Consider the following 16129-nt stretch of genomic DNA (forward strand, 5'->3'; position numbering starts at 1 on the left):
TAGCTTTTCAAGCTTCCATATCTCACTGTACACACTCTTTGCACCACTGAAGAGGATGCCTCATGTTGGTTCAGGTAATGTTGGGCTTGCATATTTCAGGCCTACCATGGAAACCCATGTTGTGAGCCTCAGTTCTGAATGTTTTTGAGCAGATTCCTGTTCCAGTCAGTGCCCGAAACTCCTCATTCAATGTGTCAGCCGATGAATAGCAATTTTTACATGTTATCCTTTGTAGCACCCTATGGTCACATTCAGTGAGTGTTGTGAGTCGGCCAGTGTGCGTAGCACTTTCAGTTGACTCCCTGCACTTCCATCTCAGTATGGTATCACTGATTGTTGACCTGGGATGGCCCAATTTGTCAACAATTTGCTGAACATATAGCCCTGCAAAATGGCATCCTATCACAATGCTTCTTTCAAACCATGTCAGTTCCCTTCTCACGGCTATTTCACTCGGACATAGTTGTACTGACTTAGGAGTATCATATTCCTCAATTTATATGCATGACTAGTTACATGGCACAATGCACCTTGCTTATGGAAGGTGTCCATTGACTGTATTTAAAATTATAACAGTCTGTAAACACCATAACTCATTTGATATACTAATAAACCCACAAATAAAGATATACAAACTATTATTTGTAGATGATCAAATTGTATTATCTACATCATGTAATTATTATTATTATTATTAAACATGACCTCATGGAGTCAAAGACTCATCTAGGAGGTCCTTTTATCTCACACACATCTCATCATACCGTGTCTTAAACACATTCAAATTCCTTGCAGACACCACACTCTCAGGCAAGGCATTCCAAACACTCACAACTCTGCACGAAAAAAACCTGCCTCTCACTCCCCTACTCACGCCCTCTTTATACAGTTTCCAGGGATGACCTCTGGTTCTCCCCTGATCTCCCACTATTCTCTATAGAACTTCTCCACCATTGATCCTATAACAACCCCTTACCAACTTGTAGGTCTCTATCATATCTCCCCTCTTCCTTCTCTCCACTAGACTCTGCAAATTACATCTTTTCAATCTTTCCTCATACTCGACATTCCAGAGGTCAGAAACTACCTTAGTCAGTCGCCTTTGGACCCTTTCCAGCATCTCTTCATCCTTCTGAAAACCAGGTGACCAAATCTGACCACAATAGTCCATGTGTGGCCTAATCAAAGCCTTATACAATGGAACAAGAATCTCCCTACTTCTACACGTCAGTGTACTCCTCATCATTCCCAGAAGTCTTTGTGTTGTCTTCACAATTTTGACGATGTGTCCCCTAAATTTTAGATCCTTATCTACTATCACCCCCAGATCTCTTATTTCCTCTACTTCCAACAATATATTCTCACCAAGCATAAATTCTGCATCCCATCTTTGTTTTCCAAATTTTAAAACCTTACATTTTGCAACATTGAACTAACATCCCCATTTGCTTGCCCAATCACTCAATATATTCAAGTCTTCTTGCAAGGCCACAACATCTTCACTACTCTTTATGGTCGTCCCAACTTTGCATCATCTGCAAACAACTGAATATCTCCATCCAAATCTTCACCAATATCATTAATATATAAGTTAAATAGTAATGGCCCTAAAACAGACCCCTGAGGCACTCCACTAGTGACTTTCCTTTTCCTGGATATTGCACCCCCATACACAACTTGTTGCGTATGGGGGAGGGCACTAGTGGGCCAAGCGCTGCGGACGCGATTTGAAGCGCTCCTGATTCAGATAAGTTTTACTAGGAATAATTAAGTATATCTGCGTAATTGTTTAAGTAAGAGCTGCTGTAAACGTTGTACGCTACCGATATTATTAGTGTGGGGGTTTTTTCCTTGCCTAAACTAAATTACGAAATCGTTATTATTAGACCTAGTAACCTGCAGAGAAAAAAAAAAAAAATGGCGGCGGCATTGTCATTCCATGATTTTAATTTAGATTTCAGTCGTTTTGTTAAGTGTGAGGTCTGTTATATGTATTCCTTCGATTACATAAATGATTTGTGGATGTTTAGTGCAGATAGAAGAAGGGTGTGTGCGAAATGTGACCTGAATGAGAAACTGATGAATGCGAATATGAAATTGATGACAGAAAGTGCTAGTACCGATCGTGTCGCGAGTGCATGCTTGAAAGAGAAGGATGGTGAGAAAGACAGGCGAAAAAATGTTAAAAAATCAGGAAAAAAGAAAAAGAGCGATTTGGCAACCGTAACGGATGTTAAAAGGGACAAAAGTGAGGCGGAAAGAAACGAAATTGAGAGAATGAATGAAAGTAGAAATGGCGTGATGCAGAAATCGCAAGTAAAAAAAATCGAAAGAATAAATGATAGCAAAAAAAGAATGAATGATGGCGAAAGTTGGATGCATGTTGGAACGAAAGTACTGAACCAAAGAAAGATAAATGAGAGTAAAAGTGAGAAGAATGATAGTGAAAGTTGGACGTATGTTGGACTGAAAGTACAAAAACAAAGAAAGTTGAATGAGAGGGAAAGTGAAAAGAGGGGGGTCGAGAGTTAGAAAGATTTAATGATAGAGAGAATGTGTCGCGAGGTTTGGAAGGTGAATTGAATTGGATGAAGCAAGAAATGAAATGGATGCAGAATGAAATTAAGAGAATTCAGGTCAAAACTATTAAAATAAATCATGATGGCATGAAAGAGTTAACGAAAGATGAGCGAGTGGCGTTGTATGGCGACTCCATTATTAAAGGTGTGCTAGAGGATAAAATGCACAAGGTATGTTTTCCAGGCGGTAAAATGAGTAGAGTGATTGAGGCATTGAATATGAGGTGGGAGTGAGCAAAAGAGTTAATTGTATTAATTGGTACAAATGATTTGAGAGAGAACAAAGAGCATGTCAAAATGAATGTCAGGAGACTGCTTGGAAAGATAAAAGAGAATAGTGTGACAGGAAGGGTAGTCAGTGTGATGCCTAGGTATGATTGTGGTGAAATGAGGCGGAGAGCAAGGATTATGAATGATATTCTGGCTGAAATGTGTGAGGAGATGGGAGTACAGTTTGTTAATGTGTGGAATGAGTTTGAAGGACGAAGTGAACTATATAAGTGAGATGGACTGCATGTGAGTGGTTATGGTGTGAGTCGCTTGGAGAGACTGCTGCTGGAAAGTAGAGAATTGAATAGAGAGAATGAATCAGATCAAGAGGGGAGTGATGTGGTAGAGCAGGCGAGATTGAAGAAGTGGAAATGAATGGGAAAGTGAGTGATATGAGTATAGAAAATGAGAGAATGGGTGTGCAAGAGGAGCAGGGAAACGGGGAGGCTCAGGGTGGACAGGGGTACACAGCGTGAGAAAGGTGGATGCTCCAAGAGGAGGTGAGAGCATGTGTAGGCAGGAAAGTAATGGGATGACCAGGGATTAAGAGGAAACAGATGGAATTGCAAAGGTTTCTAAAATGAAGAAGCAGAAAGGGAAATGGCCCCAGTCCAGCATGGAGAGATCACATCGAGTGAGTGGTATCAGTAGAACTAGCTGTAGATCCAGAAATGAGTTGTTGTGTTTGTATACCAATGCTAGAAGTATAAGAAACAAGGCGGATGAAATGGTTGCACTAATTGCGTCTGTGCACCCAGAGATTGTCGGAATAAGTGAGACATGGTTAGATGAGGACGACATCCTGACAGGAATAGAGATGGAAAGGTATGATGTGTTTCATGAGGATAGAAGGGGTAAAAAGGGAGGGGGAGTGCTATTGATGATAGAGAAAGAGTTATGTCCATACAAGGTATGGACATAACTCTTTCTCTATCATCAGTGGTTTTGAGGCAGTATGGTGTGAGATAGAGGTGAATAGATGTTGAAAGTTTATTTTCCACTTGGTTAGAGTATAATAAATTTAGTTTAATCCTTTATCCAAGTGTGAGCAAACAAAGTTTGCGCCTGAAAGTATCTTCAGGACTGGGTTAAGGTGATACAACACCAGGGCAACAAAAGGGCAACACCAGGGTAGTGGCCCTTCCCTTAATGCATAACATTAGACATATCCGCAAGGAGATGTGTTTTGCATTATAGGAGATACTAAGATAGGAGTGTTGGTAGCTTGCTCCACCTTTGCAACGAGTTGCCCTGGTGTTGTATCACCTTAACCCAGTCCTGAAGATACTTTCAGGCGCAAACTTTGTTTGCTCACACTTGGATAAAGGATTAAACTAAATTTATTATAGAGGTGAATAGAATCAAATGCTTGGTGAGATGTTGTTATAAACCTGGTAATGTGGATGGTGGTGATAGTGAAATGTATAGTCAAATAAGCCAAGCAAATAAGAAAAGAGTGATCATTATGGGTGATTTTAATTATGGCAATATAGACTGGAATGAAGAGATAGCAACTGGAAGTAAAGAAAATGAGTTTCTTGAGTTTTTGAGGGATAACTACCTCAGACAGTATGTAACAGAGGGCACACGAGGATTAAGGGTCTTGGATTTGATCATCTCATCGGAGGATGTAATTATCAACGAGGTGTCAAATCATCCACCAATTGGTGAAAGTGACCATGAGGTGATTACCTGGGTGGTTGCCAGCAGTGCAAGGACCCCTGTGAAAAAAAGGGTATATGTGGAACTACAAGGGGAGTGATTATGAAGAGCTCAGGAGACAGCTTGCAGGTGTAGCATGGAATGAGGAGTTAGCCGGGAAAGAGATCAATGCAGCTTGGGGGATTTTCAAAAACTATTTAGTAGATGCAATGTCTAAATGTATACCATGGGTGAGAAGGTTAAATAAGGTAGGTGTGAGATGGATGAATAAAGAGATTAAGCATGCAATACAGAGAAAAAGGGCATTGTGGTAGCAGCATAAGAGAAGTGGAAGTAACCAATTTCATGAGGTCTACAAAGACCAGGCAAGGAGGCTGACTTGGTTGGTGAGAGTAGCTAAAGAGAGGTATGAACAGCAGTTAGCTAATGAAGCCAAAAAGAATCCTAGGAAGTTCTTTCGATATATAGCCAGGAAAAGAAAGAATGATTATGGAAGGATGACATTGATTGGAGGAAATGGTATAAAGACAGCTGTTGCAGAATGTGTGGTGGAGATACTTAATGAGCAGTTCATAAAGATCTTTCAATCTTGTGAATGTGACCTCATGGAGAGATTAAGAGCAGTTGATGATGGGGAGGAGAGACTGACTGTAAGTGAGCAAAAGGTGTTTGGGGAGTTGAGTAAACTAGATGTAAATAAGGCTGTGGGACTTAATAATATATCACCGCGTATTCTGAAGGAATGTGCCAGAGAGTTGACACCTGCCTTGACATATTTTTTTAATACGAGTCTTGCACAAGTGATGATTTACAAAGATCAGTAAAATCATTAAATGAAATCCTAGAACAATAGAATATTAGAATATCTAAAATGGTGAGTGTATGAAGAACATTGTTGTATGGGCTGCAGCAAGATAAGCTAATTTTATATTTATTATATGATGATACTGTGTAATTTTTAGATTAAGTGTTGCTGTGTGATTTTTGTGATTGGAATACAGTGTTTGATTAAATATTTTATACTGTGTTATTTGAAATTTTGTGTTTCTTATTTCTGGAAAAAAATGGTGGCGAGATGGAGATCATTGTTTAGGTTGGCACGAAAGACAAATAAAGTGAATGTCATGGATTTTTCAAGAATGATGTGGTGGCATGAGTGTAATATCTGTGTGTAAGGAGAGGTTCCAGATGTTTATGCAAAGAGGTTGAATGAGAAAGATGAACAAGTGTGGATATGTAGGAAGTGTGATATGCTGATTGGTCCATGAGGATTGTTTAGATCAGAGTAGGGAACATAGCATAGTAAGTGAAATAGATGTCAATAAAGAGTGCGCAACTGTTAATAATATGCATGTGGAAAATTATGGTGAAGAAAAAAGAACTGAAGATAAGAAACCATGCAAGAATGATGGTGAAATTGTAGTTAATGGTAAGATAACTGGTGGGGCTGGCAGCAAAAAAAGACTGCAAAAATGACAGTAAGATAGCAAGATGAATGACAAAAGAAAACTGATGCAAGAGTTGAAGATGAGCCAAAACATGAACAGTGAAATGAAAAGAATTGTAGATTTGTGTGGAAGAGTGAAAAAGACCGAAATTAATGATGGCAGTATGGAAAATGTAACAATTGTTTTGTGAGTGGTAGTGTTATATGAAGATTCAATTATTAGAGGCATGGTGAATGAGAGGATGCACAAGGCTTGTTTTCCTTCAAGTAGAACGAATAGAGTGAATCAGGCATTGGATATGATGAGAAAGCAAGCAAAAGATTGGTGGTAGTTGTAGGAATAAATGACATGGTTGAAAACAAGTAGAATGGAATTGATATCAGGAGGTTGTTAAGAATACAAGATAACAGTATTATAGGAAAGGTAGTGTATTACCCAGGTATGACAGTGATAAGTTGAGGTGGAAAACAAAGATTATGAATGGTATGTTAGTCGAAATCTGTGAAGAGAAAACGAATAGAGTTTGGGAATGTGTGGAGTGAGTTTGAAGGGTGAATGGAACCGTATAAGATTGACTTGCTGCATGTGAATGGTTTTAGTATGAGTAATTTGGAGAGGCTGCTGCTGGAAACAAAAGTAATGAGTGCAATGAATGTATTTGAATAAGTAAGAAGTGATGTGAACATCAGAAGAGTAGGCAAGGAGGGATTGAAGGAATGCTTATGAATGGAGAAGTGAAAATGGAAAAGAAATGTATTACAGTGGCAGACGTCACAGAATAGAATGCCTAACAACAAACTGTACCAGATGAAACCTATAATCATCCTGTGGCAGTGCAGTCTGTACATGATTCATAGAGAGGAAGTTGTTCTTGTTTGCCTCTGGCAAACTCATCTTACACAGGCCTTCATGTTGAGGAATGATATGTGCTTGTGTGTGAGTACTGTTCAATTTTTAACTGTTCATCATATTTTAGTAGACTGTCTCATTATTTTAACAAGTGCAGCCATTATTTTAGCACACTTTTAATGTCTCTCTCTCTCTCTCTCTCTGAGCCTTTCACTCTTGGGCAGATTTTATCCAATATATCATATGTATCCAGTGTTTTTAAATTTTTTCTAGCATTTAATCTTTATGCAATCAACACACACATGATTTAGAGACAAAAATACTGTTGTTGGTGGTGATGGTTGTTGTATATAGTTGGAGAATTAAGTAGTAAGGGGAGACAGATGTGTAGCGGAATGGAGTAGAGTGCCCTCCTGTGATGAGTTCTTGGATTCCTTAGAGGTATCATGTAATAATAATAATAATCTTTATGCAGCTGTATTATAGATTATTATATTTTAGAGCTCTGTGTGTGCAGTTATTTTTAGTGTTTTTACCTTTTGATGTTGTGCATCAGATACCAGTAATTGCATAAAAAAAAAAATAAAAACAATAACACAACCACTGTCACCCCCCCCAATACACACACACACTGCAAACGCACATACTTGAAACACACTGACAAAATATTCATTGAGCATTTCCACTATAATTGCAATAGATGTAGCCCATTTGCATCTTGTCTCCTCAACCCTAGCATAACTCCCATTTTGTCCCTCCTAATCCTTAGACATCTGACTTCGACAAACTGGTGATCTTGCAGTAGCAGATCACCAGTTTGTTGTTTTAGTTAATCATAGTGTGCTACTCTGTAATTCTACATATCTCTTTTGTTCACTGAAGCTTCCATTGTCAAAACCACTTGATCACTCTTAACAGTGGAACCATCATTTGGACTTTATGTATTAGCACTGAATGAGATGTTATTATTAAATCTAACATGTGTATCCCTCGCTTTGCTTTCATTACATGTTATGTAATGTAGTTATCAATAAGAAGCTCAAGAAATTCATTTTTGTTATTTACACGTCCCTTATTCTGAATATTTTAGAATTATCTCCCTTCATATTCCCTGGCCACAGTTAACAACCCACGAAATCTCTAAAATTCCTGCTCACCTCAGACTTACACCAAATGGACTCAGAGCTTTTATCAGTGCTTCCTTGAGGTTTCACCTGGGGGAACCCAACTCCTCTGCTAAAATCATCAGTAATATCCCATAATATCTTGCTCTATACCAGCTTGAATTTCTTCCTCAACTTTACCATCTCTCTCTCCCTTTGCTATTTTATTTTCTTTCACTTCCTCCTCTTTCTTCCTAATACCCTTCTGTACTCTGTAATTCATGCTGTTTTTGATTGCTTCTATATACAAGTATGTCATTGAGGAATAAAAGGAGTAGCATACAGATAGACTTTGCATGACAAAAGAAAATAAGAGACTATCCCTAAAAGCCTTGTGGCTGTTATGTGTGCAACAAGAAACAGAAGCAGTTATTTTATTATATATATATACTAGGGGGGGCTCCAACCCCCCCGAGTCTAGGCTGGTAAGCCGGTAAGACAAAAAATGTGACATAAAAACGTTTCAAATTTTGGCTTATCTTTTTATATATATAGAATAGATATATATATATATATATTTTTTTTTTCATAGAGAGGAGTAGTAAGATGATACATTGATTTCTTTCAGAAATCATAATGATTTTTAAATTCTTGATATAAAATTATTTACACAGCAAATATTTTTTTTTAAAAATCTTCATAGTATCACGTATTCTCATGACAATCAGCACCTATATATTGGAAGTAGTGATGGAACAGTAGCTGTCTGGGAAAATCCTTCCAAAGATCACACAAGAACTCCAAGATTTCTGACACTATAAAAGGATTATGACTGTTTTTCATTTTCATTAATAATTAACTTAGAACTGAAACCTGCAAGAACTATGAATAACAACCTCCGTAGATAATGAACATGGTAATTAGTGTTTTGTAAATTTTGCTTCAGAAGGAAAAGATTTTATAGTGAAGAGTTTATTTTAAGATGGATGAAGGTTTACCTTTCTAGAAAGCAATGTTTACTGAAAATTGCAGTATGTTCAGATGTACATTATAATATTTAAAAACAAATAGCTGAAATTAAATATACTAAATTACATTTCTCTCTCCCTCTGTGTGTGTGTGTGTGTGTGTGTGTGTGTGTGTGTGTGTGTGTGTGTGTGTGTGTGTGTGTGTGTGTGTGTGTGTGTGTGTATTAAAAGAAAGTGCTTATCTATTATCAACAATATTTCTTATAAATGTCATGATCTGTATTCACAGTTTCATAAATTCATCCCAAGCTTTATGTTAATTACACATATTCTCATAGGATAAAATAACTTGTGCCTTGAAAATGTAAGATGTCCATAGCATATCACATCGATGTTACATCGTGGCAATAAGAGTATATTTAGTATTTGTTTTAATTGTAGGTTCTCACTGAAAAATATGATACCAAAACATAAAACTATTTAGATGAACAGCTGAAATCATCATAAGTTTTGTATATATATATATATATATATATATATATATATTTCATCTCTATATTGTTAAAAGAATCATTTGCTCATGAAACATTCCATTTTCACAATGAGAGCCATTGTCGTACATTAACATTAGTTATACAGTAATTACATCATAATCATCACCACACTGCTTTTAATTTTTCAATGTTATACACATGTAAATATATATTTGTGAGTTATTCGCAGTTGGTTTTAGCTATAGAAAAATTAAGTTGACTAATCTGTAATTTTTTTAAAGAAATCGATATAAATTGTAATATATTTATTGTAGTTTTATTATTAATTCTTGTAATATGCTGTATTGTTCAAGTGTGTGTGTATGTTAGTAGAAAATAGAGCATAAAGTGCCTTCAAGAGTATAAACTCATTTACTGTGTAAAGAAGCTTTGTTTAAAACTAAAAAAAGTGTACATTGTGTTACTTTATGATATTTTATTTTATCGAGACATTGATTGAATAGTGAAAAAAAAGAATAAAATATATCAGTGGTATAATCAAGGATCACACATACACATTGAACACACCTGTGGTGTATTCAAATGAAGAATTATACATTCATAAAATTAAAACTATACAACTGTTAAAAAAAAAAAACAAGCTTCCAGTTATAACTCATATTGGTCCCTTGTGTAAATTAGTGATCAGATAAAGTATTGTAAATTAGTATTGCAAGATTAAAAATATGCTTTTACAAAAATTAAAGTTGATCTTTATTTTTACATTTTTTTTTTCTGTGTATCTCAGTGACATCATTACTTTAAAATATGCAACATGTAAAAACACTCTAAAAGCTCTTTACAAATAAAAATAAATAAATAAAATTAATTAATTTCTGATAATCTTTTCCTACCCAAATCTTATGAAATGATTTCTGCTGTTATTTTCAGAAATTTAAGCACATATGTTTACAACACCAATGGTTAGATGAATAGGCCAGTACTCCATTTTTCAATTAAAAAAAAAAGTGGAGAGGTTTAGAAAGTAATAAAATTATAATAATTTTTTCCTCTTTCAACAAAAAGACTAAGTAATTGCAAAAAAAAAAAGATTATGAAGAAAACTCATAACAATTGTTTATGTGATTTTGTTACCTAAACAGATTCACTTCACTGTAGAAATCAATGGTAAACAACTTCTCCTTTCTTTGAGTCTAGAACACTAATGAGTTGGTAATGTACAATATGCAACCTCTCCCAACCATATGTCACTCCCACCTCCACCTTGTACAGCCTGGAAGAAATGCTATTCCTGATGCCAGCCTAGTTGTCTAAGGTGGCAACCCCAGCACCAAACTTACCTCATTTTGGCTTGTAACAATCTTGAGAATATTACTTGAAAATCTCCAAGGAAATTTCATCGGAAAACCTTTTTTGGATAAAGACGACTGGATAATAGTTACTAAAAACAGATAAACAAAAAACTCCAGAGTTGCTACCCAGAATGTTCAGAGTATAACACACAAAGAATAAAAAATAGATGCAGAATTAAAGGAGGCAAAAGTTGATTTGGCAATAATAACTGAAATTAAGAGGAACAAAAGAATCAGAACATTATATATATATATATATATATATATATATATATATATATATATATATATACAGGGTGTTCGGGATAAATTTGACATATTTATAATTAATTATATTTTTCCGTAAGTTACATGTATTAACACACACTTCTCTTCATTTAAAAGTTTGGACCCTTCTTCATTCATATACAAGATGTCAGAAAGGATGGATAGCTGGAACCCACCTGAATCATGGAAGAGAATAACTTGTATCATGATGATTCGTGCCCGCCATCAAAATAAGGATATTACGACTGCTGCCCAATGCTCCCTGAATACAGTAAAAACAATCAGGCATGAACTAGAGACTTGCAATGGTGACTACGAGGATGTAGCAAGAAGAAAGATCCCTAGCAGACGATCTGATTGCGTTCGTACAGCAGAATTCCTCGCAAATCTGCAGGAACAGGTGTTGAAGAACCCTGGCATTGGAATTCGGGCTTTGTTCGTGGAGTTGCTAACTGTAGTCAAGCCCTGGATAACAAGGGTAGCCAATGGTAGGCCATATGTATGGCAGCAGGATTCGGCCCCTTGCCACACCTCTGGGAAAAGTCAAAAATGGTTGTCTGAAAATTTCTACGACTTCACCAGTCCAAATGTTTGGTCTCCAAACTCCCCAGACCTTAACCCCATGGATTATTTTGTATGGGGCGCAGTTGAAAAAGACACCAATCGCACTTCCAGTAATACAAAAGCCCAGTTAATGGATAAAATTAAAACAGTTTTTGCAGCCCTTCCCAGGGAGACTGTAGCATCAGCTTGTTCGAGGTTCCGAAGCAGAATTGAAGCTGTGATCGATGCTAATGGTGGTTATTTTGAGTAAATCTTGTTGATAGTATTGTAATTAACTCTGCCTGTAATGTTTTTTTGTCAATTCATTAAATTTAATAGATACAAAGAAGATTTTCTTTTTCCTTACGAAACTGTCAAATTTATCCCGAACACCCTGTATATATATATATATTTCATACAGTAAGTTTTTATGGCTATTTGACATGCTTTAAAAATAACTTATATGAATATATAGCTGAATGATAAAGAAATAACTAATTTATTTTTAATGGCACTACTAAACAATAAATTACACGACAACCATAGTAATTATCTTTAATGAAATGAAAGTACAGATATTTCATACTGAAAATAACAGTACATCATAAGTGCGTAGAAATCAGCAAATCAATGAAACGGGAAAACAAGGTACATACAGTAGTCAGTGGTTTACCAATTAAAAACTGTTGCCGCATCCTAGAAATTAATATTAATAAATAATATTATTAGAAACTATTTATTTTTGAGGATACATAAAATAGGTAAATGGCATAATAAATAATATATTTAAGCCATCCCTAGTACAAAAACACACTAGAATCAGACTATATAATGTCTTGTCAAAACCAACTCTACTTTACGGAAGCGAAACATGGACCATGAAAAGGAAAGATGAAAAACAAATTCAAACAGCAGAAATGAAGTTCCTCAGAAACACAGCTGGACATACCAAGTGGGACCACAAAACAAATGAAGAAATCTTACAATCCCTGAAAATAAAACCAATTAATTACTACATAAGACAGTATAAACAAAAATGGCTAGAACATTTAAATCGAATGGACAACAGCAGACTACCAAAAATATTATACAGATACAAAATAAGTGGAAAAAGAAGAATCGGAAGACCAAGAAAGAGATGGCATGAGACCGGAACAGGCCACTTGGCCTAAATTCCATGTTAGGAAGAAGAAGACATAAAATAAGAATCTCCCAAACTTTTGGGGGAGAGAGAGAGAGAGAGACAATCATTCCGATTCAGATTTGGCAGATGTAAAAGAGCTTCACAACTTTCTTTGAAAAGGCGTTCATATTTAAACCTGCTTCTATAGAGAAGACGAGCTTCATCCCACCGGATACTGTGTTTAATGTCAATACTATGTTGTGCCAGACCAGACTTTTGAGGTTTCATGTATTCGATATAATACCGATGTTCATTAATTCTTATTTCTACAGAACGAACAACCTGAATGCCCAAAGTATGTTAGATTATATTCACAAGGTATCTGGTAAATGCCAGCTAATGATAGAGGTGACAGTTTGTCTTTTGTAGATGGCAACAGATAAGAAATTTTGTTGATAGGAAAATATGTGGGAATGAGATGATACTTCAAAATTCTATCCATCATTTAGATATGCCAGAAAATATAAGAGATCCTTTATCAGGGCAAGTAAAACCCTCATGAGGTTTTTTTGTATGTGGCAAACCGAAAGAATGATTATGGAAGATGATGCTAATAGATGAAAGTGATAGATTGGTAACTGCTGCAGAGGACATAGTCAGGGTTTCAGCGAGCATTTCATCAGGGTGTTTCATTTTCAGTGTGAAATCAGAAGTGCAAGTATAGAGCATGAAATGAGAAGACTTAAGGATGAGCAAGCAAGAAGTACATGAGGATTTAAGTAAGCTAGATGTCAACAGAGCAATAGGACTTGATGACATATCACTGTGTGTGTGTGTGTGTGTGTGTTAAGGGAATGTTCTAGGGAGTTATCATCATCCTTGACTATCTGTTTAATAAGTCTTGCAACAGCACAAGTCCTGAATGAGTGAAAGAGAAGTAAAATTTTTCCACTACACAAAGTTAGTGATAAGGCTTAGGCTATAGATTATAGAAAATCTGTATATCTGGAGTTGTAGTTAAGCTATTGGAGAGGTTGGTGAAAGATAGGATATAAAAATGGGTTGATAACAGCAATATTCTTTGTGCTTCTCAGCAGGGATTTGTTAAAGGTAGCTTGCATTTTACAATGTACTATAACAAGGTGACAAATGTATTGGACAAGGGAGATGCATATATAGTAGTATACTTGGATTTTGCAAAGGCTTTTGATAGATTGCCACACCAAAAGTTGGTCACTAAACTGAAACAGATGGATTTGATAATAAATTATTGAGTTGGATAACTGACTGGCTATCAGATAGGTATCAGCAAGTTGTGTATGGGGGAGGGGGGGGGCACTACCTCAAAAGAGGAAAATCACTAGTGTACGAGAGGGGTCTGTTTTGGGACCATTGTTATATAATTTGTATATTAATGATATTAAGATAGGTTTAACTAGTGATATGCAATTGCTTGCAGATAATGCAAAACTGGAACAAGTGATGAGGAATCAAACAGGTGTTGTGACATTACAGGAGGACTTGAATAGATTGCATGAGTGAGCAACAGTATGGAACTGTAAATTCAATGCTGCAAAGTGTTAATTTCATAGGCAACAGTGGGATGGTCGGGAAATTTTGAATGAAGTTGAGGAGAGACCTTGGAATGCTGGACAAAGATCTGAAGTTCAGAGATTGTATTGCACAAGTTGTAAAGACATCACATCAGATTATGGCAATGATGCAGAGGACCTTAACTTATAGAAATAAAAGAGGTTCAGGTTCCATTGTGTAAGGCCTTGATCAGCCCTCATGGATTATTGTGTGCAGATTTGGTCCCTTGGTTTTCATGGTGATAATAATATATTGGAAGAGGTCCAGAGAAGGCTGACCAAGGTTGTAACTGGCTTTGGGATGTGGGATATGAGGCCAGATTGAGGGAATGCAGTTTGTGCATAGGGGGAAGAGAAAGTATATAACTGAGACATTTAAGTTAGTAAAAGGTTGCTACTGGGTGGATGTGAAAGAAATTTTTCATAGAATGAGAGAAGGGGGGGGGAGTAGTACAAGGGAACATTCCTGGAAGCTGTATAAGTAGGGTGTGAGCAAGGGCATAAAGAGCAGGTTCTTTGCATGGAGAGTGGTTGGTAAGTTGAATGTGTTGCCTGACATTGTGGTGAATGCAGATACACTAAATAATTTTAAAGCACAGTTTGATGAGCTTTGCTTGTAACAGTGTCTACCTTCTACAATGAGTCTTTTCACTCCATGGAGGTCTGGTGTTAATAATAATATTAGATAAAATAGACCAAATGATTTTATATTAATAGCAATGATTTAAATTATTATTATTATTATTATTATTAAACAAGACCTCATGGAGTCAAAGACTCATCTAGGAGGTCCTTTTATCTCACACACATCTCATCATACCGGGTCTTAAACACATTCAAACTCCTTGCAGACACCACACTCTCAGGCAAGGCATTCCAATCATTCACAACTCTGCACGAAAAAAACCTGCCTCTCACTCCCCTACTCACACCCTCTTTATACAGTTTCCAGGGATGACCTCTGGTTCTCCCCTGATCTCCCACTATTCGCTGTAGAACTTCTCCACCATTGATCCTATAGCAACCCCTTACCAACTTGTAGGTCTCTATCATATCTCCCCTCTTCCTTCTCTCCACTAGTCTCTGCAAATTACATCTTTTCAATCTTTCCTCATACTCGACATTCCAGAGGTCAGAAACTACCTTAGTCAGTCGCCTTTGGACCCTTTCCAACATCTCCTCATCCTTCTGAAAACCAGGTGACCAAATCTGGGCACAATAGTCCATGTGTGGCCTAATCAAAGCCTTATACAATGGAACAAGAATCTCCCTACTTCTACACGTCAGTGTCCTCCTCATCATTCCCAATGCAAGAATAAGTAATGAATCAAAATCAACACCAACCACAATGGGTTACTGCAGAGAAATGGAAAAAGATTAATAGAATTTGCATCTTACAATAACTTAAGAATTATGAATAGTTTATTTAGACATAAAGATGCTCATAAATCTACAGAGCAGCTAGAGATCAAATATCAATAATTGACTGCGTGATAGACAGTAATTAATGAAGGAAAAGGAAATTAATAAATGAGTCTGCAGAAGTTACGATATTGATTCAGATCATCATTTAGTGATTGAAAATATAACGCTACCTCCAAATTTAATAAAGAAAAAATCAAATGGTAATGAACATCTATATAAAATAAATCTATTACTGAAAACACATAAAAAAGAATGCATATCAAGAAAACATAAATGAATACTTAAAAAGAAGCAAAATGGAAAGAAGAGATAGCCGAATGGAAAAATCTGACACTGATTACACAAAAAAAAAGTCTAGGAAAAATAGAAAAGAAGACGACTATTCTACATATGAAATAATGAATAAATACTGACACCTGAAGGCTTTAAAAAAAAAAAAAAAAAAAAAACTGGA

The 16129-nt window shown here is 36.2% G+C and overlaps 1 protein-coding gene across 3 annotated transcripts in view; it reads left to right on the forward strand.

Annotated features, from left to right (window-relative positions):
- The window catches only part of mv (lysosomal-trafficking regulator mauve), a 1073830-nt gene extending 1064727 nt beyond the window's left edge, over positions 1–9103 (forward strand). For all 3 annotated transcript variants that reach the window (XM_090399251.1, XM_090399254.1, XM_090399252.1), the window contains one exon: positions 8615–9103. In XM_090399251.1, the coding sequence (XP_090255377.1) occupies positions 8615–8732 (118 nt within the window). In that variant the 3' untranslated portion in view covers positions 8733–9103. The remainder of the gene's footprint in view (positions 1–8614) is intronic.
- Positions 9104–16129: the final 7026 nt, after the last annotated feature.

This window comes from Typopeltis vanoorti, chromosome 10, assembly GCF_054136105.1.
Source record: "Typopeltis vanoorti isolate ZY-2024b chromosome 10, IOZ_Tvanoo_1.0, whole genome shotgun sequence".
NCBI classification, from domain to species: domain Eukaryota; kingdom Metazoa; phylum Arthropoda; class Arachnida; order Uropygi; family Thelyphonidae; genus Typopeltis; species Typopeltis vanoorti.